Genomic DNA, 27,057 nt, shown 5'->3' with positions numbered 1-27,057 from the left:
CAGATATAGAATAGACTTTTGAAAATATTGTTAGTTCAGTTAGTCTCCATGGCAGAATTGGTGTTGTGCAGAGACGCACTGTCTGTCTCTCCGCCCCCAGAGATGTAAACTGTGTGTGTCATTACGCTCCACTTGATGGAATCAGAATTGTTTGTCATAGCCCCTATATTGCGACCAGCTACTAGAGATTCTCCTTTAGCTAACATTGTAGGAGTCTGATATTTGGAGGCTGAGGATCTGGTTCTCTTGCTGTTGCTGTGAAGTTCTAAATATTCACAGGCTGCAGCTCTGCAACAGGCAGCCATGAAACCCTAGATTTTTTACAGTATTTCCTGTCAGCCACATGGTGCAATTAGTCCTTGTGAAAGGCACCCTGACTGAAATTCTCCATTTAGCCACAGCAGGCAGTGTGCAGGCTGCCCCAAGCCATTAGGGTATGGGATTTCTGTTGTAGATAGCTGTAGGCCGCTCACTCATTTCACACAGGCTCCCAAATCAGATAGCAATAACGTTTGACCAGTACTGAGCTGGTCTGAAATTGAACCATCAACATGCAGCTAAAGCAGGGATTGGCAACCTTTGGCACAGGGTTAGAACCCTGGCCGGCCGGGATGGTTTGTTTACCTGTCGCATCCACAGGTTCGGCCAATCACGGACCCCACTGGCTGTGGTTCGCCACTTTAGGCCAATAGGGGGCAGCAGGAAGCAGCAGCCAGCACATCCCTTGGCCCGTGTCGCTTTCTGCAGTCCCCATTGGCCTGGAGTGGTGAACCACGGCCAGTGGGAGCCGCGATTGGCCGAACCTGTGGATGCGGCAGGTAAACTGAGTGCTTACCCTGGCGAGCCGTGTGCCAAAGGTTGCTGATCCCTGAGCTAAAGGCTCCATAACACGTACCCCCGGGTCACTTCCTCTGGTAGTTATATTCTCACTCCCTTTCCAAGGGGCACACAATACATGGGACTGTTCAGATGGGGCAGCCCTCCCTGTTGCATTCTTTATTTTTCTACAACCACATGCTGCTTTTTGCATCTTCCTTCTCTCCTCCCCCCCGTCAAAACAGATCTGTTTAAAAATGTAGCATCTGCCACTGTGCTGTTTAAACCTGAGTCACAGTAGACTTAACCTGTTCTTGTCACCTGCTCCTTTTCCTCATTCTTGACACTACTTGTGTTGTTCCTGAATCTTTAGTATGGTTGTGTGGCTAGAGATGTTTACGTAATATACGGAGCTTTCCTAACCACCCAGGATGGAGTTATAATCTCTCACACCCACGGACCAGTCTGTCTTGTAAACAGGTGTGTCACACATCTTGTGATCAGCCATACGTATACTCTAAAATGTCAGATGCAGGTATTCTAGATCAACTTACTGTGGGTGACGCTGCTGTTGGCAGCACAAAGCTCCTGGATTTTCCCTTTGCTTCAATGACTCTTCTAAACGATTGTTGCTGCCAAAGTCATCCCTGACAATCCATAAAGAAGAGCGAGTTTGATGCCAGCCAAGCAATAAACCACAGGGTTTTTATTGAATAATGGGTTTGTCGCTGGACAAATCATGCATCAAACATCAAATAGGAGAGGGGTGTTAGTGTCAGGAGTAAGGGAAGGAGCCAGTTAGCCTGCTTACCTGCTAGCTTAACCTCCTGATGAACACAACTGGGCCCAAACTGAGCTGCCTCATTGGCTGGGGATCAGCAGACCTGTGCTTAAGACCATCAGCAGAAGCAGTGTGCTGGCTGCTGAGAGCATTTGCCCATGACTGTGTTAGCGCCTGCTCATCCTAGCCTTGGACCGAGCTCCTCACCTCGCCTCACCTCACTCTGAGTAACCTGGTTCCAAACCTGCACTCTGATCCTTGGCTCAGACTCTGATTCCTGCCTACTGATTCCTGCTCCAACCACTAGGCATGCTTGCCCACGTCCTAGCAGGGCTGCCCAGAGGGGGGGCAAGTGGGGCAATTTGCCCCAGGCCCCGCAGGGCCCCCCATGAGAATATAGTATTCTATAATATTGCAACTTTTTTTTATGGAAGGGGCCCCTGAAAATGCTTTGCCCCAAGCCCCCTGAATCTTCTGGGTGGCCCTGTGTCCTAGTCCCTAATAGTTAGTCCAAATATCCTGCCCAAATTCCAATAGAGTAAATTACATTCTATATCCTTACACTCCTAGGGCAGCTTCAATTGGAAAATGTTCTTCGTTTCCTGTGGTGTTGCATTGCTGTGTGCTGTCAGAGAACATCCCAGCTACAAATCCACCCCAGAGGCAGTTGCATTTCACTGGCTGATAAAGTGATTCCTGTGTGTATGTAAGGTCCAATCCTGCAAGGCACTGAGCATCTTGTGTCTGTGTCTCTGGCATTTCTAGGGTGCCTATCACTTTAGTATCTAAGAGGGCCTGCAAGCCCTCAGCTCCCACTCACCTCAAGACAAGGGAGTTGAGGGCCTCAGGATCTTGCAAGAGGCTCTCAGCAGCCTGCTGAGTCAAGCTCTATAGCCCTTTAAAACAATTGGGGATCCTGTGAGATGAAAGGTTGCATGTCAATGTAATGCTACTCCCCTGGGTGGGTCACCGGCAGTGAGGCTCAAACCGGGGACCTTCCGATCAAAGCATAAGAAGGCACTACTGCCTGAATTAAAAGACCCATTTTTGACAGCCAAGGCTGTGATAGGCCCAGCCACCCATAGAGGAGGACAGACTGCCACACTGAGCAAGCATAGGTTATCCAAATGTACTTCATTGTTTTGGTATTGTTAGCCGAAGGGCCAGTTGGGCTCCTCAACCTCGCCTTGGTGGTCACCTTCTGAACAGACTCATCTGAACAGACTCTGGGGTGGAATTTTTTTACCCCCAGATCCCAGTCCTGCCTGTAATAATAGCACAACACATCCAGTACATTACCCAAAACTCACGGCAATCCTAATGCTACCATACAGCGCAGGATTTTATAATCTTCTTCTTCCCAACTTGATGAGCTTAAAACGCCTTAAAAACCTTACTGACTGCCCAAACTATCCAGAGGGTGGAGGAATCACTTTTTATGAAGTGGGCTGTAGCCCACAAAAGCTCAAATAAATTTGTTAGTTTCTAAGGTGCCACAAGTACTCCTGTTGTTTTTGCCCAACACTGTAATGCGGCCACCTTTAAGGTGGAACACAGCATCTGCTTAACAGCAACACTGCCCCAAAGTTCTAAGTAAGAAGTGAAAAAATACAGCCTCCAAATGAAACTGCAGGCAGAAGGCGGAATGTAATTGGAATCTGACCAGGACACCAGGGCTAATAACCTCATTCTGGCAAAAATCTTTGTTCAATCACAACGGGTCAGGGCCTCGGGTTTGTCTTATTTGAAGAAGGGACATCTCCAGCAGCCTGGTGCGCCCAGCACGATGCTGGGGAGTTGGGAGTCAGTTCGCCAGCAATGCAGAAATAGAGCAGGATGTGATGTACCTGCCTGATGTGAGTCGCAGGCTGGGATCCCTGAGTTCTAATGCTGGTTTTGATGCTGACTTACTCTGTAGCTTTTGTTATGTCACTTAACGGTTCTGTCTCCATTTCCCCATCTGCCAAATGGGAGAACAGCTTGGGATGCTGTGGATTAGTTAATGTTATAAATTACTGGCCACCACATTTGAGAAGTATTATGCATCAACGGCCACCTGGCTGTTTTCACGTCAGTACAGGTGAAGAAAGTCATTCAGAGATTTTCCTTTCAGTCTTAAAGAATTTTGGCTTCCTAGTTACTCTTAGTGTGGAATTGCCGAAGTGGAATGACTAAGATGGTTTGGTTGGCTCCATGAGGTTAAGTCTGGAAAGTCATCTCCCTGAAAGGAAATAACACGTACCTTGGGCTTTTCATCTCTCGATCTCAAAGCACTTTACAAAGGTGGGTCAGTATCATTATCCCCATTTTACACAGGGGCGGCTCCAGGCACCAGCGCTCCAAGTGCATGCCTGGGGCAGCAAGCCGCGGGGCGGGGGCGGCCTGACGGTCGCTGTGAGGCATGCCTGGAGTAGGTCTGCCGGGTAGATAGAGAGACAAAGTGGGTGAGGTAATATCTTTTATTGGACCAACTTCTGTTTGGTTTTACCGACCTGACCCCCTGGGTAGACAGCACTATGTCGATGGGTTCTCCCATCAGCATAGGAGCAACTTTACTAAGTGCTACAGTGATGCAGCTGCATTACTGCACCTGCGCCAATGCAACATTTCAAGTATAGACCTACCCTTTCGAGTGTCACAGCTAAATACAAGGTGGAACAGATTGTCTAGCATAAGTAGTTAACACCCATTTCAAGAGACCATCAAAGGGAAGTGGCCCATTAACACTCCTCCAGTCATAGGGAGGAAAGGAAGAAGGAGGGAAGCAACTGGGGGTTGGGGGGTTCTTAGTGCGTTTATAGATTAGGGTTACAGGTCTAGATAATAGGTTATAGTACAGGTAGGTAGATAAAAGGGTCTGGTTCTCCTCTCACTTATATCATACTGGTATAAATCCATTGCTCTTGGTGGAGTAACTCCTGATTTATACCAGAGGTTTTTTTTAATTTAAGAATATCAGGGTTGGAAGTGACCTCATCTAGTCCAACCCCCTGCTTAAAGCAATACCAATCCCTAGCTAAATCCCCAAGCCCCTCAAGGAATAAACTCACAACCTTGGGTTTAGTAGACCAATGCTCAACCCACTGAGCTATCCCTCCCCATCAGGTGCAAGATTGGGGTTCTATGTGCAGGCCAACTTTCTGTGTGAATAGCCTGACTGTCCACTGCCTTAACTCCCTGCATAGTCATTTACATCTGGGCAAAGTGGGTGTAGAATGCTACAAAATGGTAATAACATTTTGCAGCTATATTGCATTCCCCTTGCACCATGTAAATGACTGTGCAAAGATAGAATCAGACCCTCGGTGCTTCAGTTTCCTTACCCATAAAGTGGGAGTTTCATTACTTACAGACCTCATGGGGGCTGGGAGGTCTAATTCATGAATGCCTGTAAAGGGCTTTGATAGCCTTGGATAACCAGGGCTATACAAAGTATTGTTAAGGCAGTAGTAACCCAACAGAGCTGTTACATGTAGATATACAAGTTCTTCTTAGCATGTAAGCGATATATAGTTTTTGAAGAAATTATAGAAATGTAGGACTGGAAGGGGCTAAAGGGGTCATCTAGTCCATCTCCCTGTGCTGAGGTGGGACCAAGTAAACCTAGACAATCCCTAACAGGTGTTTGTCCAACTTATTCTTAAACACAGTGACAGGGTTTCTACAACCTCCCTTGGAAGCCTGTTCCAGTGCTTAGCTACCTTTATTGTTTTGACATTTTTTTCTAATATCTAACTCAAATCTCCCTGGCTGCCGATTGAGCCCATTACTACTTCTCCTACCTTCAGTGGACATTGAGAACAGCCAGCATCCTCTTTATAACAGCCCTTCATGCATTTGAAAACTATCAGGTCCCTCCTCAATCCTCTTGTCTCAAGACTAAAATATCCAGTTGCTTATGCTTTCTTCAGAGGTCAGGTTTTCTAAATCTTTGATCATTTTTGTTGCTTTCCTCTGGACTCTCTTCAATTTAGCCATGTCTTTCCTAAAGTGTGGTGGCCAGAACTGGACACAGTACTCCCGATAAGGCCTCTCTAAGGCCGATTACGGTGGGACAATTACCTCCCATGTCTTACATATGACACTCCTGTTAATACACCCCATCACATTAGCCTTTTTTCAAAGCTGCATCACGTTGGTGGCTCATATTCAATTTATGATCCACTCTAGCCCTGAAAACCTTTTCTGCAGTACTGCTGCCTAGTGAGGATGCAGGACAGACCCCAGAAGGACCTCCCTGGATATGATCTCCCAGGGAACAATTGATAACTACTTTTTCAGTATGATCTTTTAACCAGTCTTGGACCCACTGTGACACCCTGGCAACCCAATATTCACCACTGTCATGTAATTAGGATATGTTTTGCACAAAGTATGGTTTGTGAGGTATCACTCTAAAAGTCTTGATCTGTTAAAACAATATCTTGTTGGACTGTATGTGCTATCGTTGTATGTGAAGTTATGAAGTTTGGCTATGTATGTGTTACTGAAATATGTGAAAACACCCACAAGCAGCCTTTCAGGTACAACAATAAAAAGGCCAAACCATGTTAATGGCTTATTGAGGAAATGCCCATAAGCACAAGGATTACCCCAGGAACTGTGTATAATAGAAACATCTCAGAGATAGCACTACACACTGGGAACCTGTTTGACCCAGGTCACAGTAAAAGAGCTTTCTGGCAAATGGGAAGAATGTATAAAAGGGGGGAAATGACATCATGATGGTACCTCACTTTCCCTACAACAACACACCTGGAGACACTTGAGGAATAAAGACTGAAGTAATGGTCCTAGGCGAGAGGGATTTCTAGCCTGTGTATGAAAACCTGGGAAACCTAAGCTGCAAAGCCAAGGCAGCTTGTGCTTTAAGAATCTGCCAGCCAGTTTATCACTCAGGGTGAGAATTTGCTAGTTCATATCCTATCTATCTAGTATATTAAGCTTAGCTGGTGTATTTTGTTTACTTACTAGGTACTCTGCTTTGATCCATTTTCTATCACTTATAATCACTTAAAATCTATCCTTGTGTAGTTAATACACTTATTTTATGTTTTAATCCAAACCATTTGACTAAGGCAGGGGTTCTCAAACTGGGGGTTGTTACCCCTCGGGGAGTCGCAAACTGTCAGCCTTCACCCCCCAAACCCCGCTTTGCCTCCAGTATTTATAATAGTGTTAAATTTAAAAAAGTGCTTTTAGTTTATAAGGGGAGGTCACACTCATAGGTTTGCTGTGTGAAAGGGGTCACCAATACGAAAGTTTGAGAAACACTGGATTAAGGCATCTGGGGAAAATCTCAGCTTGATTACCACAAGTGTTTATGGTCGTCTTCACACTGAGGAAAAGGCGGACTGGGTGTTACACCAGGGAAGGTTTGACCAGAGCAGCTGGTACTGCTCTGGGGTCATAGGCTGGTGGTTAGAGAGACAGCATGTGAGTGCAGCTGGGTGCGTCCCTACCTGCGTGAATGCTGGTGAAAGTGCAAGCTTGGAGGACTTTGGAACTTGTCACAGCAGCACAGTGTGAGAGGGAGCCCAGGCTGGTGGGTCAGGGGGCTCAGTGGTACCCCAGTTCCAGGTGGCACCTTAGGGGGGATACATCACACCCATTTTATAGTGGTTTAATCTCGCCCACACTTCCCTAGTTTGCTTATGAGAATGTCATGTGGGACTGTGTCAAAAGCCTTATTAAAATCAAGATATACCACGTCTACTGCTTCCTCCCATCTATTATGTACCAAATGTGAGCTGCTTGGCAGTGCTAACTCTACATGTGTTACTAATATAACACATGAGTCATAGAACCATTCAAGTTGGATGGACTTGTTACATCACCTAGTCTACACCTTATTCATCTTTCAATTGACAACAGCAAAATATAAATTCTCTGCATGTTCAGATAAAGGAATTAAAATGTCATGCTGCAGGTCATTAGAAGACTGGCAAAATTCAAGAGGTCAATTACACTTCCTGGTTCTCATGCACTAGGATAAGACTGTTGCATTAGGGATTCCAGTGCTGCAGGGAAATTAAAAAAAAAAGAAAGAAAAGAAATTGAAAATGCAACACAGTTGATGATGTGCTTTACAAGCCAGGCTGACTGCAGAAGAATTGTATTATTTTAGTCAGTTTTCCTCCACAGCTGATCCTGCTTATTAAGTACTTTTATGCTTGAGTTTAGAGCTCATCCTTGGCTGCTAGTGACCATGGAAAAATGCAGGGGAGGGTGAGACAAAAAATAATGATGATGATAAAGGACTGTGGGAGCTGCATCAGCAGTTTCAATGCTCCCATAATAAATGGACAAAACAGATGTTAAGAACACCTTAAAAGATCAGAACATATGAGAGTGGGTATAGAAAACCCACAAGGTGTTTAAAGAACTTGCCAAGACAGCACATGCACATGAGCGTGGACACATGCAGACATAGATACATGGCTATAGGCAAACAAGGACACTCATGCATCTCTGAGGTAGTCATGTGGACCCTGACACCTCAATATATGACCACTTCCCTACGGTTAATGCATTTATCCTCAAAACACACCTCCACAGAGGAAGTCTGGCAGGGAGCAGGGACCTGAACCTGCCTCTCTCAGGACCCAGGCTAATACCTCAATGATGGAATTTTTCTGCACCTAGTATTGTGCAGAGGAAACAACTGGACACACCCCAACAGTGAGGTATTAAAATACTCCTCTCCCCAGCACAGCTCTAGGGCCAGATGTGCCCTGCTCCAGGCTGTCCTTGTGCGGAGGCTCTGCGGGGCGAGTGCAGGCAGGACTGAGCACCCAGGCTGCTGTGACACCCCACCTCCCTGCATTCCTCCTGCAAGGGAACCCCCTTCCCCAGGGCACGAGCCATGCGGGATCCCTGCCCGAGCCCTGCCCGGCTAATGGCGTCGGGGGTCGGTATCCTCCCTTCGGGGAGGGGAACCTGCCTCCCGGGGAGGAGACGGGGGAACCGAGTTGCTGCGGAACTGTAGGTGCGAGGCTCAGGGAGTGAGGGGGAGACACGTTCTGCAGGACCCGGAGCGCGGGGGACGCTTTTGCCTGCCGGGCTCGGCCCACTCTTCCGGCCGGGTGTTCGCTGTCGGGGCCGGGCGGCGGGCGAGGATGTGCTCGGCGCTGCGGAAGGTATTTACACCGGGGGCGGCGGGGAAGGTATTGGGGGCGGACCCTAACCCAGCACAGGTGTAGTCCTTGGAAAAGCCGCGTTCAGATCCACTCAGCCGGGGCTGCCCCAACTGCCCCGCCAAAGCGTAAGTTACCGGGAGCCCAAGTGCGGCGCTGGTAGATTTGAGGCCAGCGAGTCCACAGCGATCATCTAGTCCAGGGGTCGGCAACCTTGCAGCAGTGTGGGCCGAGTCCTCAGTTATTCACTCGGGTTTAAGGTTTCGCGTGCCAGTCATACATGTGAACGTTTTCAGAAGGTCTCGTTCTGTAAGTCTAGGTACGACAATAGCTTAGTTGTGTATTATAAAGTAAATAAGGTTTTTAAAATGTTTAAGGAGCTTCATTTAAAATTAAATTAAAATGCAGAGCCCCCTGGACCAGGACCCAGGCAGTGTGAGTGCCACTGAAAATCAGCTCGGGTGCCGTCTTTGGCACGTGTGCCATAGGTTGCCTACCCCTGATCTAGTCTGACCTCCTGCACATGGTAGACCACAGAGTCTCGCAAGCCCACTCCTGCAATATGCACACAACCTCCAACTGAGTTACGGACATCCTCAAATCATGATTCAAAGACTTCAAATTAGAGAAAATCCACCACTTGCACAAATTCAATCTAGCCAGTGACCCATGCCCCATGCTGTGGAGTGAGGTGACACCCTCCCCCCCGTTCTCTGCCATTCTGAGCTGGGAGAAAATTTCTTCCCAACCCCAAGTATTCTGCAGTCAGTTAGACCCTGAGCATCTGGCCAAGACTCACCAGCCAGACACCTGGGGAAGAAGTCCCTGTAGTAACTCAGAATCCTGCCACTCTAGTGTCCCATCTCTAGGTGTTAGAGACATTTGCTGATAGCAGTTGCAGATGGGCCATATACCATTGCAGGCAGTCTCATCATACCATCTCCTCCATAAACTGATCAAGCTCAGTCTTGCAGCCAGTTGGGTTCTCTCCCCCCCCCCACTTTGCAGGGCTGTTCTGATGGTTAGAAACCTTTGCCTAATTTTAAGCCTAAACTTATTGAGAGCCAGTTTATATCCATTTGTTCTTTTGTCAACATTGACTCTTAGCTTAAATAATTCCTCTCACTCCCTGGTGTTTATCCATGTGATGTATTTATAGAGAGCAATCAAATCTTCTCTCCTCCTTCGTTTGGTTAGGCTAAGTGAGCCAAACTCCTTAAGTCTCCTCTCATAAGGTAGGTTCTCCATTTCTCTGATCATCTTAGTAGCCTTTCTCTGCACCTGTGCCAGTCTGAATTCATCTTTCTTAACATGGGAGATTCTTAGGCTATGTCTGTACAATAAGTGCTAGTGTGGCACAGTAGTGTAGGCACTTGTTATGGTGATGGAAGAGTTTTTTCCATTGCTATAATAAATCCACCTCCCTGAGAGGTGGTAGCTAAGTTGATGGTACAATACTTCCATTGATGTAGCAGTGTCTATGCAAGGGCTTAACTATATCTCTTGGGTGTGAAATTTTCACACCCCTGAGCGCCATAAAGTCAACCTAAGCTTTGGGTGTAGACCAGGCCTTATTTATTGTGAAAAGGAGTTGAATATAGTCATTCTTCTCCTTCATATGGAAAGTCCCATGTTCCTGTGCCGATTACAGATCCTTTGCTTACATCAGAAGAGACCATACAAGGACCCGTGGGCTGAACTATTGAACTCTATGGGTTATGCTTTGGCCACCCCTTCATTCCTCAAGGGCCAGTGTGGGATTGTTTCCAATAGTGCATTTTGTATCAGAAAGCACTATTGTTCAGTGTTTAGATTAAGATAGTGGGAGTCAGGAGAAATTGGTTCTGTGACCTTGGCAAGTCACTTATTCTCTCTGTGCCTCACTTCCTTCATCTGTAAAATGAAGGGATCTGAAGATGTGTCTACATTGACAATTTTATGGAAATATCTCAAGTGGTGCACTGAAACCAGTGCAAATCCTCCAGTGTTAGCAGTGGCAAACAATGTGAACAGTAGGATGAGCTGGTCACCAGATGTCTTACCTGTGTGTGGTCTTCCCCTACACTAGACAAGGTTTTGTAAAAACGTTAGTGCCTTATCTCTGCTACCACTCCAAATGTGGCTACAACCAGAGGAACCAGTAGAAGATATTCTGAAAATGTCTAATGTAGACAAGGCTTAAATACTGAGCTCTTGTTGGATACTTTGAGCACTTTAGTCTGTCTTGTCTTTTTTTTTTTTTTTTTTTTTTTTTTTTTTAATATTTTTCCTCTTATCATAAATTATGTCAGATACTTTGAGTGGATGCTAGATATTATCGCAGAGAAGAGGAATTATATCTTTACCAAATCAGATATAACTGGAGTAAATGGGAAGGTAATTGATATAATTAGTTAGTTAAAGTTGAAGTCAATGTAGTGACACCAGAGTTGAATTTGGTTGGTAGTGGATCCCCTAATATCAAGTTACTGGAATTCACATGTACAAGTGATAGAATGTGTGAAAGAGAAATTACAGTCATCTATCCTCCTGTTATTCTGTCCCCTTTTGTGTTGTAGTAGTGTACTGAGAAGTGATGATTTGCTTTAGGCCAATGAAAAGTGGTTGGGAAGTTTATTGGTACATTATGAAGTTAACGAATTTTGTTAGGGAAGATGCATTCCAAGAGGAATAAGCTAACAACTAACTGTTTTGAAAACCTTCTTGATGCTTTTCTTACATGTTTGTTTGTGTTCTAACAATGTTGGCTTGTTGTAGGTGCTATGCCTGGGGAAGGAAATGTTTCTAAAACAGGCATTTGCTCTTAGCAGGTAAGGATTCTGAAATCTGGCTGAGCAAATGTAAGATTCAAGATAACATTTTTATATCCTTTCTCTTTTACAAACTGGCCTGGCAAACTTATAAAATCAATTAAAAAAATCACTATACAGTTGAAAAATAATTCATCAGAGAAAGGTAAAACATTGAGATACAGTGAAAGGAATGTTTCATATGACACCTGGAAGCTGATGGAATAGCAGGTTATGTAAAAGAAATGGTTCCTTGCACCATCAGTGTAAGAAGAATGGTCTAGTGCATGGGTGTCAAACTCAAAACCCAGATCAGGTGTGCATGATGTATTTGTGGCTCACATGCCATACTCTGACTGTGCAGAATGTAAACTTTTTTTAATGACCCCAAAAAAGTGTGTTTTTCTAGACATCATGGCTGCAGCCTTAATCTTCCAAATGTAATGGGTGTGTGTGTGTGTAAACCAACGTTATGATGTCTGTCTGAATTTGCAGAGAGCTGAAAAATGAGTCAGAGGGGTGACCTACTCCTTATGGATTTAATCAGTGTATCATCTCTAAAGCCCACTAATGTCAGTATTAACGGATCACTGTAGCAAATGGAATTGTTGTGGGGTGGGAGTGAAGCCCTCAAGGAGTAGGAATTGTGAGTTCCTGCAGAGAAAGACATACAAGAATAATTAAAAGTTTTAGTTACTATGTAAAAGCTATATTATCTCCTTGATCTTTGTGTGTGCCTCCCACTGACATCAGTGGAGTCTTCACTGGGGATCAAGCAGAGCATGCCATCCTGAATTCTCACCCCAACTCCCAACAGAATGAAACACAGAATTTGGCTCTATCTGTTCCCCCAAATGAGTTTGACACCGTGGGTCTAGCGAATTGTGACAACATGTCTGACTTTGGGCATGTCATTTAATATTCCTGCGAGGATACTGCTACCCTAGCCAACTGTGGTGGTGTGAGGGTAAAATCCATTAATGGGTGTGAGGTGCATAGATAATGCAGTAACGAGGGCCGTAGTGTAAAGATCTAATCCATTTTCCACACTCTCTGCCTAAAAGACCTGTCACTCAAGAATAATGACTCCATTTAGAGGCTGAAAATCTGTACAGTACTTTTATAAATGAAACAACAATAGCTTTTAACTTTCATCCTGGCTTTTCCTTTAGAGTAACAGCGGCCAGAGAGAGCCCCATCTGTGTTGTAGGTAAGAACTCACTGTAGATTTTGAATACAATACACTAACAACCTTCTTGTACCTGCAACAAATATTCACACTTGAGCCATCATGTCACTTCGCTGTTTAATTCTTTAAACCAAATTTGAGCAGATTGATGGTGTTGTAATGAATAATTCAGATGGGCACTGGGCCAGCATTCAGTCTGACTGCAAATCTTCCTCTTGTTCCATTCGCGGCATGGCTAAGCAGAGAGTCCTAGACTGACTGACTTTATGTTACAGAGAAACATCTGCTAGAGACTATGGGCTGTATTTGCAAAGAAATGTTGTGTCCCCACACTTAACTTTTAGGTGCCTAGAAAATCCCTGGGATTCACAGAGTTTACTGTGGCATCTCAGCTTCGTGTACATTTTGGAGGAAAGGTGCCTCAGAATGGGATTCACAGAAGCCAGCACACTAGATGGCTCTCCACCTAAGATAGCTAATGGGAAATGCCAACAAGAGGGGTGTGTTCTAAGCCCTGCCCCTCTTCCTGCACCTAAATCCAGCCTGCAGGGAGTTACCTTCCTCTGCTTGGGATTCTTATCATCAAACTTTCTCTTGGAGTTAGGTGTCTGCCCCATTTTTGGAAGAAGCTGGATGGAGGAGAGGAGAGGAGAGGAGGAGGACCTCCTCCATAACTTTTAACCCAGTGGTTAGTGTAGTCACCTGGGCTGTGGGAGACTCCTGGTTCAATTCCGCTTTCCACCTGATGAGAAGGGATTTGAACAGGGATCTGCTACTTAGCTGAGTGCACTAGCCTTGGGGCTATGATATGTTCTGATATGAGTCTCTCCTATTGAAGCTGTCCCAGTGGAATAAATCATTTAAAAATTCACTGGAACAGGGGGACTGGACTCTGTGTCTCCTACCTCCCAAGTGAGTGCTCCAGCCACCAGGCTAGGAAAGTTTCACTTGCTTTCTCTCTCTCTGTTCCAGTGATTTTTTTTCATTATTTATTGCCAGAGGAACAGTTTCAAAGGGACTGAGGGAGCCCCATATCTGAATATCCAATAGATCAGTGGCTAAGACACTCACCTGAGAGGTGGCAGATCCCTGTTCAGATCCCTTTTCCTCATCAGGTGGAGGGGGAAGTTGAATGGAGGGGGCTGTCCTACATCCTAGGTGAGTACCTTAACCACTGGGCTAAAAGTTATGAAGGAATCTTCTCATTCCTGTTCTCCCCTTTCCCGCCTTTCCCCTGCAGCCATTTGAGGTAAGCTTGCCTACAGGCGCCTGATCCAATAGGTAAGCTCTGGGCATTATCTGATTGGGTCCCACAGGCGAGTAGTTAGGTGGAGGAACACCTGTCTTCCTCCGGATTGTGCACTGCTTTGTGGCTTAGGTGTCTGGACTCTTGACATGGAGCAGCAGTGCGCATGTCCAGAAGCTGAACTGTAGGTGCCCAGAGAACTTTTACTACAAAAACGTAGGTGCCAGGCAAGTTTATCCTACAGTGTTCGGCAGCAGCTGGAGGTTTTTTAATGAATCCCAGTGGGGCCCGATTCTGAGATTTAGGTGCCTAAAGTGGTAGGTAGTCACCTGAGTCCTTTTGTGAATCTAGCCCAATATTCTTTGTCTACACTGGGTCAGGAACTCTTAGTGGAACCAGTCTTAAACACAATTTAAGGTTAAACCTATCTACACTTCAGTATCTATTGTGCTGGTGGATTCTGTTACAACACAGTTCTCTGACATGGTTAAAACACAGTTTGGTCTTGAAGTGTAGACAGGATCTAGTATGTTCTTGAACCCTGCTGGTTCAAGGTATTGTACTTTCAGTCTAAAATATCGCCTGACTTTGGGGTGTGCTCATTAAAGTTAAGGCTGCAGGGACAGCACTTTGCCCCAGAGTAATGAGAAGAAACAAGGGCTTGTCATTTCTTTGGATACATGAATATTTGAAGCAGGGCTGGATTTAAGGATAACTGGGATCCTGGATCCATCACAGTTTCACCACTACCATCATGCTCCAGCCCTTTCCATGCTGAACTCCTTGAATGTCCTCCTGCTAGGGATCCCTTCCCCTTCTCTCAGTCTGTTGTGGTCTGCCAAGTCACTACCCTTTCCTCATTTATATCTCACCTGAGAACTTGACAAGAGACAATGGGACACGCCCCCCCCCCATATTTTTTGCACATATTTCCCCCCCCCCCCCATCCTTAACTGAACCACTGTGCTGTGTTGGGTACATGACTAATCCTGAGTAACCTACAGCGTAGACTGGGGCAGGGACATGTCTTCTGTGTGAAGCATCTTGCCCAACTCTGACTACTCTAAAACAGTGGTTCTCAACCAGGGGTATGCTTACCTCTGAGGGTACGCAGAGGTCTTCGGGGGGTACAGCAGCTCATTTAGATATTTACCTAGTTTTACAATAGGCTACATAAAAAGTAAGCGCAAACTATAATTTAATATAATGACTTGTTTATACTGCTCTATATACTATACACTGAAATGTAAGTAAAATATTTATATTCCAACTGATGTATTTTATAATCATATGGTAAAAATGAGAGAGTAAGCAATTGTCCAGTAACCGTGTGGCTGTGACACTTTTTTGTGTTTTAATGTCTGATTTTGTAAGCAAGTAGTTTTTAAATGAGGTGAAACTTGGGGGTACACAAGACAAATCAGACTCTTGAAAGGGGTACAGTAGTCTGGAAAGGTTGAGACTCACTGATCTAAAACACCTAATTACAGACAGAAAAACTCTTCTTCCAGGTTTCTGCCCCTGCCAGCCCCACCTCAACCCAGTAGATTCCTGGTGACTCCTATCTTCCATACTGTTACTGCTTTGTCAGGAGAGGAGTTGTCTGACCTTTAACTTGAAACACATTTGTTCTGTCTTCCTCTTTAAAGGCAGCACGTTGCTGAGCTGCAACAGACACTACAGGTCCCAGCCGACCCATGGCATTGGGAGGTTCAGACACCTGCTTCCACCGGAGGTAGGCTTTTCAGTGCTCTGACAGTGCTGACTTTCAATTTATTCGGATACATTTACAGACTAATTAAAATGTTGGTGCTGCTAATTCTATGGGCTTCTGAGTATATAGGCGAAGACTATTCTGCTTTCCTTCTGCTTCTCCCAGCAAAGATTGTTGTGCAGTAAGAAATAGCCTATTCAAAGCACTACACAAATATTTTCTTGTGTCCATTACTTCCTTATTTAAGTCTCTAAATGGTTTGGCTAATGGAAACTATTAATTATGTTGAACTTAACCAAACCAATCACAAGCTGTTGCTGAATATTAGCAAGTAAAGTCTTGGTCCATTTTGAATTTTTTTATATTACCTGGAATTTGGAAGAGAGACGTTTCTGGAACAGTGAAACAATAATTCATCTAGACAGGTGCCTCGAAGGCAGAGGCTGAATTAGAAGCAGTTTGTTCCAACTCCTTCCTTCTGGAAGAAGTAGCTTTTCATGCTAAGCATACGTTGTCCAGATGAGTGTGGTGCCTCTATAGGGCCTGTCATCCCAGGACCTCAACCAATTAAGCCTCAGAACACCTCTGTAAATTAGGTGTTATCCTGATTTTACAGCTGAAAAATGAGCACAAGGGAGTCTTGACTTGCCCAAGATTATTCAGAAAACCAGCGTTAGAGCTGGGTATAGAGTCCAGGCTACCAGTCCTCTGCTCTAACCACCACTGGGCATGAATCTTGTGTAGTTAGACTTTCCAAGAATGCTGAAGGGTAGTTCACTTTCTTACAGGTTTCAAAGAGGAAAAGGGACAGGGTACGGATGAAGGAGATTCGGGCTGGATCAGATCACGAATATGGAGACCTGAACATACAGATGACGGCGTACGACATGTGCCTGGTGGAGCATTTTGCTCAATATGTTCATAAACTCTGCAACCGACTCTCCATTCGAGTGAATGAAAGGTATAAAGGCCACCACTGCATGTCATCTCTGTGTGTTTACATGACATGCCGTATGTACTTTGGTCTTGCTCAGATACAGTACAAAAATGAGATCTTTGCAGGTGAAGGTGTTACACCAGGGATGGGAAAACTTTTTGGCCCAAGGGCCGCACCCAGATATGGAAATTATATGGCGGTCCATGAATGCTCACAAAATTGGGACTGGTGTGCATGAGGGAGTGAGTGCTTTGGCTTGGGGAGTGGGCTTTCGGGTGGGGCCAGAAATGAGGAGTTTAGGGTGTGGGAGGAGGCTCTGGGCTGGGGCAGGGAGTTGAGGTGCAGGGGGGTGAGGCTGGGGGTGCAGGCTCTGGGGTGGGTCTGGGTATGAGGGGTTGGGGGTGTAGGAGGGTGTTCTGGGCTGGGACCGAAGGGTTTGGAGGGTGAGAGGGAGATCAGGGTTGGGGCACAGGAGGAGGTCAGGGGTGCAGGCTCCGGGCAGCGTTTACCTCAAGCAGTGGCATGTCCCCCCTCTGACTCCTATGTGGAGGCACGGCAAGGTGGCTCTGCATGCTGTCCCATCTGTAGGCGGTGCCCCTGCAGCTCCCATTGGCTGCGGTTCCCAGCCAATGGGAGCTGCAGGGGCGCTGCTTAGGGTGGGGGCAGTATGCGGAGCCCCTTGGCTGCCCCTACACATAGGAGCTGGAGGGGGGACATGCCACTGCTTCCAGGAGCCACGTGGAGTCATGGCACGTGCGGAGCGGGGGAAGCCCTCGACCCCACTCCACGGCTGGTTTGGGGCAAGCCCCAGTGCCCACTCCATGGTAGGAGCTCGAGTGTGGGATTAAAACGTCTGATGGGCTGTAGTTTTCCCTCCCCTGTGATGTTGGCGCGTGTGTGTGAATTTTCCTCTATGATCTGCATGGTCATTCTCTTGAATTTATTCTGTTCTTTCAGTCTCCGTGGGCTCTTGACTGACCTCACTTGGAGCTCTGTTCAAGTAGGAAAAGCTACAGGATGGGTGTCAATAGACTGGCTGTGCAGATCACAGGGAAGAATTTAGCTCTCAGTTTTCAGTCAGTGGAGAAAGGGGCATTAGCCAGTGGTCTGAGCACAGGAATAGGGAAGGCGAATTTCTGAGTTCTAATCCTGGATATTCCGTGGACTTGCCACCTCTCTGCCCAAGCTTTTTCATCTTCAAAACGTGTTGACTAATGCCTGCTTACCTCATAGGTCTTGAAGATGGCTGGACGTGGGTAGAGTTCTTTGAAGATGAAAAGTGCCACAAATATAATTAGAGTTCTAGCCCTCCATGTGTCTTTTTCCACATGTTGTGAGAAGTTAAAATGCCCTGTCTCACTTTTGTCAATTGCGCAGGATTCTTTTCCTCTTGACACATTTCTCTTTTGTCTGTGTCTCAGAAAAGAAATGGGGCATGTCATGCAAACAGAGTTTCTGCTGATTTGAGTCAGATTTTGTTCCCGTACATCTGTTGCGTGGATGGATCTCTCCTCACTGCCCCACGTTTAGAGACAAGGTCACTTTTCACCCACTCTCTTTATCTTTTTCTTATCTAAAAGCACCGAAAATTACAGTAGCACAATGGAGCTTGGATCAGGCAGAACAGTGACTTGTGGGCTTTGTCCTACAAATTGCTTGTTCTGCCACAGCTATAATTTTCCTAAAAGTAGGACAAGAGAGCCTTCAAAGTCTGTATTTTAATTTGCTTCCGAAGACATGGAAAAGCTTGTCACAAGGCAGCTTTCGTGAAGGGGCTGGACTGCACCTTTTCAGTTTATAAATAGCAGAGACTAGATTGAACTAGATGTAGGGTGAGAGTTGGACCAGCTCTTCTCCTGGGACCCCGATATTGTTGCCAGGATTTACGCTTTCACTTTGGGGATGTGACGGATCTGATGTGCTGCAGCATTGTGTGCCTGAGTCTGCTGATAGCTTATAACAATAGCTCTACGATGTGTGAATTATCCTCAATATGATATTAACTCTGGATGCTAATGATGGCATTTAACGTGTCAACATTAACAATTTCCCTGCTGTCCTAGAGTGGAGATCTGCAGAGAGGGTTTCATTAAGGAAATGTTCTTTAAATGTATTTTCTTGTCAGGTCCATACTAAGCCCACCCCTCTCTTCTAGGTGAGAGTCGTGGTGTTCTCCCTGAGGTAGAGCGGTGGGGTCTGGTGTAACTGTGGTTCCAACGTTAGATCTGAGAAGCTAACTGTGCTGTTCTGAATGTTCCTGTGGATCATGTAACAGGGCATGTGACTCCTGCAAGGTCTTTGCAGAGCAATAATTACGGGACGAAACCATGCCCAGCTGTTTCAGTTCTGTGAGGGGGATGCACAAAGATTATCTGTAAAAGTCTGCAGCCTTGACCATCCCCTGCGACTGAGTGCTGATTCCTTTGGGGCCTTCATAGTGTTGTCCAAGGGACCTGTCATAACTACCATGAAAGGATGTTAGCACATATGGGAATCTGTGTCCGAATGCTGTTTAATGTATGCATGGTGCTCACTGTTTAAACCCTATTTAAAAACATCAAGAAAGTGAATTTACTTTTTTAGACTCTTGTACAGGGGTTCTCAAACTTTTGTACTAGTGACCCCATTCACACAGCAAGCTGCTGAGTGCGACCCCCGCCCCCATACATTAAAGACAATTTTTAATCTATTTAACACCATTATAAATGCTGGAGGCAAAGCAGGATCTGGGGTAGGGGCTAATAGCTTATGACTCCCCATGTAATAACCTCATGACCCCCTAAGGGGTCCCGACCCCCAGTTTGAGGACCCCTGCTCTTGTATGAGGTGCTGCATCACAGCCGTGGAGCTGAGAGTCGTGCATGCATAGACCAGTTGTGCTGTCTCTTTCTGCAGTGTGGATGCTCTAGACAAACTGGGACCACTCACTGATTTCTCATAATTCAGTGGACAGCTGTCAAATGGCAGAGACTTACATTAAAAGGCTCTTGGATCCCATTTGGATATTCCACGGAGATCAGACTAGATGGTCTTATGGTCCCGTCTGCCCTCAAACTGTAGGGATCCCCAGCCCCCCAGTCAGTGTTTTAGAACAAGACCCACAGATGCTAGGAAATTAAAGTGTCTTCTGCTCGGATGCGCCTATGAATAGTTACAGGAAGAGCCCACAACCTAGATGACTGTTTCATACCCTAGACTGTGGTTCTTGCATAGATTGTTACTTGTATTGCAGTAATGGCTGCATGTCTCGACAGAGGGCAAGGCCCCATTGTGCTAGGGGCTGTACATGTAGTAAAGACAAAGTAGGGGAGAAAAGAAATATTAGCCCCCTTTGACTGAGGCCAGAGATATTGAAGGCTGGGACTATAACAGGGTTTAAAAGAGAACTAGATACATTCATGGCGGTTAAGTTCATTAATGGCTGTTAACCAGGATGGGTAAGGAATGGTGTCCCTAGCCTCTGTTTGTTAGAAGGTGAAGATGGACGGCAGGAAAGAGATCACTTGATCATTGCCTGTTAGGTTCACTCCCTCTGGGGCACCTGGCATTGGCCACTGTCGGTAGACAGATACTGGGCTAGATGGACCTTTGGTCTGACCCAGTATGATCATTCTTATGTTAAATGATTTGGCCAGGGTCACAAAGGAAGTCTGTGGCTGACCTGGCCTTTGAACTCAGATCTCCTGAGTGAGAGTCCAATGCCTTAACCACAAGATCATCCTTCCTCACTAACTGAGTTGCAGTACAAGCAGTTCACACAATGGGCCACATTCTGTTCTCATTTGCACCAGTGAAAATCCAGAGTAACACCACTGAAATCTGTGGATTTACACTGACGTAAGTGAGAACAACATTTGCCAAGTATCTCTCCTCTGTACATACTAGGTCCATATTGGTGAAAATAAAGTCTTTCCAAGTGGCATGTTACACCAGCCGTTTCCTATCCTTCTGAATAACTGTTGTAAAAGACACAAGTCAGTTACTGCTCATGAAAATAAAACCAGGTACATTAACTATGTACTAGATGTTTGCTTTAAATCTCTCCTTCAACAACAAAGGCATTGAATAAAGTTGTCTCCTTTTGTGTTAGCATTTGTGCCCAAAAGAGCTTCTGGGCAGCAGTAATGCCGTAGACTTCCCTCTTATCTTTGTCCTGTCACACAAGTGATTATACAGCCCTGCGTGTGTCAACCCTAATGCAGTCTACCTTGTTTGCACAGTTAATGTCTCATGAATGCTTCATCTCATCCCATGTTCTCTTCTGATGAAAGTTCACTCATTCCTGCCAAGGGCTGTCAACATTTCCCCAATTGCTGATAGCTGAATTGTTGTTTCTACAGCTATGCCATGCCCACTAAAACCATGGAGGTGATGCTCATGCAGGAGCAAGGGTCCAGGCTGTACCTGGATGCTGTTCTTACAACTCACCAGCGAGTTGTACAGGTATGAAATTTTGTTTGCCTATAACGACGCTCTGCTCTTGCATAGCACTTTACTTCTGAGGATCTCAAAGCACTGAACTAACTCTCTAGTCTAATCACTTGTGTGTGGAAATTGAGGCATGAAGAAGTTAAATAACTGTAAAAGTCACACAATGAGCCACTTGCAGAATGGAGAGCCCAGAAGGCTTATCTGCCAGCTCAAATGATTGGTACTGTCTCTTTTACACTGAATGGTAGACAATACAAATGGAAAAGTCATAACGAGATATTTGCCCAAATTCCTCTTCACTGGCCCCTATCTCTGTGAAGTGGTTTATAATAATTTTTTAAAGCTCACTGGTTATATTGACCCTTCATAGTTTTTAAAATAGAATCTGTTTCCTCAGTGATGCTTTCCTCCTCGTCTTATAGCTGCATACACTTTCAAAGCTTTAAGAGGTAGATGTTTTCCACGGCACAGAGCTGATGCTGAGAACTTTCAGAGTTGACACTGGAGACCCAAGTTTTCCATGGCAGCTTCTGTGGTAGGGATCTGGACATTAGCGACAATTTAACATGAATTAAAAAAACTATGCTGTGCATGAATGTGTCTCTAGATCTACACACCAACACATACATCTGTATCTCAAACTTTCTGCTTCTCAGTAGCAGAGCTAAAGAAGTTAAGAGGTATAAGAAAGGGGAAAGAGATGTATTTTCAACTGAGTCAGAAAACCAGTGAGGTGGAGAGATACAAAATACATGCTTCAGACAGCAGGAGCTGCAGTGGAGGTTCTTGCCCAGACAGTGGGGATACTGTGGGCAGGGTGGGGGGTTGTTCATGTCAAAATGGGGCACGTTTGGGATACAGTGTGCATGGAAGATCCCCTGCAAAATAAAGTTATGTACATTGGCCCAGAGTGATTGGAAATGTAAGGGTCTCTTTTGGGCTCCACCTTGGACTTGCATTGAAATCGACTCCTTTGCTGTGTCATTAATGTAAAAGGTTCACCCGGTGTTTGGCTTTTCTCCTGCAGCATTTCATTTCTTCTTTCAGATCAGTGGTTTGAGTTCAACGTTTGCTCCTGTATTCTTGGAGGTTATTCAGAGTAACCAGCCCGAAGGGGTCCATCTGTCACTGAAAGAGGTACCTTTAAGTTTACAGACGTGTTCACATTTAGAAAGTGTTTACTATGTATGTGGTGAAATCTGCCTCACAGCAGCACAGAATAAGGTCTTAATCCTGAGAAGACCCACCTCTCCCATTGATGTGTGGGTGCCCACCGTGCCTCAGATCCAGGCTCCCACTTGGTCAGTTGGCCTATGTGAGACTCTGCTCATTGACCAGTGCCCTGGATAGCATTTGGACTTCCGTATCCCGTGACGTGCCTCCCCTGCCACCAGCACCTTTCCAACCAGCTCCCATTACCACCCATGAAGAGAGTGGATGGTAAATGGCTTTGCACCTAGAGAAAATCCCTGTGGTTCAGTACTACACAGTGCGTGTACTGCACCTTTCATCCAAGGGTCACAAAGCCCTTTATGGAGCAGGGAAGTACTGTCCCTCTTTTACTGGTGAAGAAGCAGATTGATAATTGACTTGCACAAGATTAAAGAGTTGAGTCGGTGGCAGACTAGGAGTGGAACCCAGTAGCCAAGTGCCCTCCTGTAACTATTAGATCACACTTCCTCCTGGGAAGAAGTTTTGTTTGCTTTCTGCAGAAGCTCATTCTTATATTCAGTTTCACCAGAGCACTGAGGCGGGCCAGAGTTCACGCTCCTGAGCTGGGCTCTGGGTAGATAGAACTTTTCCTGCACTGTGAGGGGTGAGGAAAATTTAAGCCCTCAAGCCACCATACATTGTATGTCCTTGTGTTACAAAAGCAAATAAGCTCTGGGAAGCTCTGTTTATTCAAGGACCAAAAAATATGCAATGTCAGTGATGATCTCTGCATCCATGGACTACATTAGCCTTTGGTAACCCACAAGAGAGGTGTGGCGCTCCGGATGGTCTTGTGAAGTTCTGGAGAGATGGCAGCGCTACCATAGTGCCTGGATACTAAGGGGATAGGAACTATCGTAATAAGTAAAGGACTGAACCAAAGGGCTTTGGTGAGCTTTGGATCAGGCCCTAAGATAGGTAGATCTTCCATTTCCCCCTCCTTCCAATAAAATAAACTGTATGTGTCTCTGAAAATGAACTTCAACAATTTGCATTGATAACTGCACTTAACCATCTCTATATGTTTAATGGTTTGCCCAGTTTTGTTTACTCCTAACTTGTGCATCCACAATAGCTCATGATCTGTAAACCTCAGCAGGTAACGCACCAAACAGGACAGCTACTAGGTGGTTGGTTTGGAACCCTAGGGAAGGGATACATTTCACGGGGTATTGTGTATGCTACCCCAGTCGGTGTGTGCTATTTAGGGTGTATGTATGCGTCTGCATTGCTTGTTCACTGAGTCAAGACTTTTGCATTCGTGTGCTGATTTTCTTCACTTCCGCCAGTGCGACTCCATTGACTTCAGTGGAGTTGTGCCTGAGTTAGGCCATCTTAAGGGGGAGGAGAATCAGACTGTCAGTCAGCAGCTTCAGTTAAGTCCCTATTAAGACTTCTTTTATAACACATTTTGTTGAAGAAATATAAATTCTTGGCTCTTGGAAAGACTTCTCACAGTTCTGTATGATTCAGTCTCTGTACAAACAAATACTGATACCCAAATAGGCAATGGATTCTGAAGAGTGTATTGTTCAGGGCAAGGTACTGAGAATTAGAGCCCTTGAATTCTGTTTCTGGCTCTGCCATTAATCCCCTATATCCTTGGGTGAGTCCCTTAACCTCTCTCTGCCTTCATATCCCCATCGTAAAACACTGATTCTGAGCCTGCCTTATAGGGATGATGTAATGCTTGATTTGTTAATGGATGTAAAGTACTTTGGAATCCTGGGCAGAAAAGATACTACAGATTAGTTCAAAATAGGACTGTCGATTAAACGCAGTTAACTCACGCGATTAACTCAGTTAATCGTGATTAAAAAAATTAATTGTGATTAATCACAGTTTTATTCAACTGCTAAACAATAGGACACCAATTGAAATTTATTAAATATTTTAGGATGTTTTTCTATATTTTCAAATATATTGATTTCAATTATAACACAGAATACGAAGTGTACAGTGCTCACTTTATATTGTTTGTATTACAAATATTTGCTCAGTAAAAGTGATAAACAAAAGAAATAGTATTTTTCAATTCACCTCATACAAGTACTGTAGTACAATCTCTTTATCGTGAAATTGCAACTTACAAACGTCGATTTTTTTTTTTTTTTTTGTTACATAACTTTACTCAGAACGAACAATGTAAAACTTTAGAGCCTACAAGTCCACTCAATCCTACTTCTTGTTCAGCCAATCGCTTGGACAAACAAGTTTGTTTACATTTACAGGAGATAATGCTGCCTGCTTCTTATTTACAATGTCACCTGAAAGTGAGAACAGGTGTTCGCATGGCACTTTTGTAGCAGGCATTGCAAGATATTTACATGCCAGATATGCCCCTTCATGCTTCAGTCACCATTCCAGAGGACATGCTTCCACACTGATGATGCTCATTAAAAAAAAAATCATGCGTTAATGAAATTTATGAATGAACTCCTTGGGGGAGAATTGTATGTCTCCTGCTCTGTTTTACCTGCATTCTGCCATATATTTCATGTTATGGCAGTCTCAGATGATGCCCCAGCACATGATATTCATTTCAAGAACACTTTCACTGCAGATTTGACAAAATGCAAAGAAGGTACCAATGTGAGATTTCTAGAGATAGCTTCAGCATTCAACCCAAGGTTTAAGAATCTGAAATGCCTTCCCAAAATCTGAGAGGGATGAGGTGTGGAGCATGCTTTCTGAAGTCTTAAAAGAACAACACTCAGATGCAGAAACTACAGAACCCGAACCACCAAAAAAACCAAAATCAGCCTTCTGTTGGTGGCATCTGACTCAGATGATGAAAATGAACGTGCATGGGTCCGCACTGCTTTGGATCGTAGTCAAGCAGAACCAGTTGTTAGCATGGACGCATGTCCTCTGGAATAGTGGTTGACACATGAAGGGACTTATGACTCTTTAGCACATCTGGCATGTAAATATCTTGGAACGCCAGCTACAACAATGCCATACGAATGCCTGTTTTCACTTTCAGGTGACATTGTAAATAAGAAGCAGGCAGCATTATCTCATGTAAATATAAACAAACTTGTTTGTCTGAGCGATTGGCTGAACAAGAAGTAGGACTGAGTGGACTTGTAGGCTCTAAAGTTTTACATTGTTTTATTTTTGAATGCAGTTTTTTTTTGTACATAATTCTACATTTGCACTACAGTATTTGTATGAGTGAACTGAAATATTTCTTTTGGTTTTTCAAGTGCAAATATTTGTAGTAAAAAATAAACATGAAGGGAGCACTCTACACTTTGTGTTCTGTGTTGTAATTGAAATCAATATATTTGAAAATTTAGAAAACATCCACAAATATTTAAATAAATGATATTCTATTATTTTTAACAGTAAGATTAATCACTTTTTTTAATCGCTTGACAGCCCTAGTTAATTATTTTAGAAATTAAAACATACTGAGTTCCTGAGCTACAATAGCGCCGTATGTCAAGCTCTGTTTTCATGGAGGATAGGTCCATTGATGGCTATTAGCCAAGGTGGGCAGGGATGGTGTCCCTAGCCTCTGTTTGCCAGAAGCTGGGAATGGGTGACAGGGGATGGATCACTTGGTGATTACCTGTTCTGTTCATTCCCTCTGGGGCATCTGACAGTGGCCAATGCCAGAAGACAGGATACTGGGCTAAATGAACCATTGATCTGACCCAATAGGGCCGTTCTTATGAAAATGTTCCAGCACTGCCGGGCTCAGTAGAACTGTGAACACTTACTTAGCGCCAAGCCCTTGGTGTAGTACAGAACATCGGCATGGCCAATATCAGGAGATAATTGTCTTGCTGCTATTTTGGAACATGATCAAGACTAATTCCTATTTCTCCGTTTCTCCTCCCCTCAGCATACAGAGACAGACTTCAAGGTTCGATTAAAGGCTCGACCGGAACTTGAAGAGCTGATGGCGCAAATGAGCTGAGCCAGTGTCCAGCTAAAACTATCCAATCCATTTCAAAGCCATCTTTGTGACGCTATTCATCCCTTAATTGGCTCCTGGTAGCCTTCAAAGGCGGCTCTTAATATGGTCTTAATGATTTGTTTGTTGCTTGGATGATGTTTCCACTGCTTTGTTAAGGAGCTTATTTTAATGAAGTGAATGTACCCATTGTGTATCTGACCAACTGGTGCTTTTTCTTAGAGAGATTTGCAGCCGTGTGGTGATGAAAAGGCTGGATCGCATGTCCGATTCCCTCACTCTCGTTCCTGTTTGTTCTGCCTTGGGTGCCTTTTCCACACATTGGTTTAGAAACAGAGGGCCCAATCCTGCAGTCCTTTCTCAGGCAAAATTCCCCCTGTGGTCTAGAATTTTAAGCTTGTGCCTGAAGGTCCTGCTCTAGCCGTCACTGGAGGAAATAGGATTCTTTCCATTGACTGCTGCAGGAGCTGAGCCGGGCCCAGAGAGCAGGAGGCTAGACAGAGCTAAGATGGAAGGCAGTGATGGACCTCGGTTGTTACCAGCTGCCCTCAATGTGGAGGAGGTGTCTGTCTGTTCTCAATGATCCAGGGAAAGGTGAATGTCACTATCAGGTGGCAGGGGAAAATCCTGTCCAAACTTCAGATGTGATAGTCAATCTAATGCTGTTCCAGAAACACTGTAGGTGAACGTTTGATCCAGAACATACCCCCAAATGCTACTGGTTTTAAAGCAGTTGTCTAGTTAATTTCCTACAGCGAAGGCTATAATAATTCCTTGCACTCGTATAGCCCCTTTCATGGGAAGTTCTAAAAGCATTTTGCCAATGTGGATGGAGCTTCCACATCACTGTGAGAGATGGAGTGAGTCTGGTGGAATAGTTC

At 44.9% G+C, this 27,057-nt stretch overlaps 1 protein-coding gene across 1 annotated transcript; it reads left to right on the top strand.

Annotated features, from left to right (window-relative positions):
- The first annotated feature begins 8,642 nt into the window (after nt 1–8,642).
- MRPL48 (mitochondrial ribosomal protein L48) lies at nt 8,643–26,439 on the top strand. Its single transcript, XM_030557113.1, has 8 exons — nt 8,643–8,736; nt 11,491–11,543; nt 12,695–12,732; nt 15,607–15,692; nt 16,460–16,632; nt 20,949–21,051; nt 22,087–22,176; nt 26,105–26,439. The coding sequence occupies exons 1-8, from the start codon at nt 8,716–8,718 to the stop codon at nt 26,177–26,179; spliced, it is 639 nt and encodes a 212-aa protein (XP_030412973.1). The 5' UTR covers nt 8,643–8,715; the 3' UTR covers nt 26,180–26,439.
- The last annotated feature ends 618 nt before the right edge of the window (nt 26,440–27,057 follow it).

This window comes from Gopherus evgoodei, chromosome 1 (genome assembly GCF_007399415.2).
Source record: "Gopherus evgoodei ecotype Sinaloan lineage chromosome 1, rGopEvg1_v1.p, whole genome shotgun sequence".
In the NCBI taxonomy this organism is placed as follows: Eukaryota; Metazoa; Chordata; order Testudines; family Testudinidae; genus Gopherus; species Gopherus evgoodei.
Note: the sequence above shows the minus strand (reverse complement) of the source record. Positions and strands in the feature narration are given on the sequence as shown.

Coding starts and splice junctions, on each gene's coding strand:
- MRPL48 (XM_030557113.1), top strand. CDS start 8,716: ATGTGCTCGGCGCTGCGGAAG. Junction 11,544..12,694: donor CAGGCATTTGCTCTTAGCAG/GTAAGGATTCTG, acceptor CTTTTCCTTTAG/AGTAACAGCGGCCAGAGAGA. Junction 22,177..26,104: donor TCCATCTGTCACTGAAAGAG/GTACCTTTAAGT, acceptor TCCTCCCCTCAG/CATACAGAGACAGACTTCAA.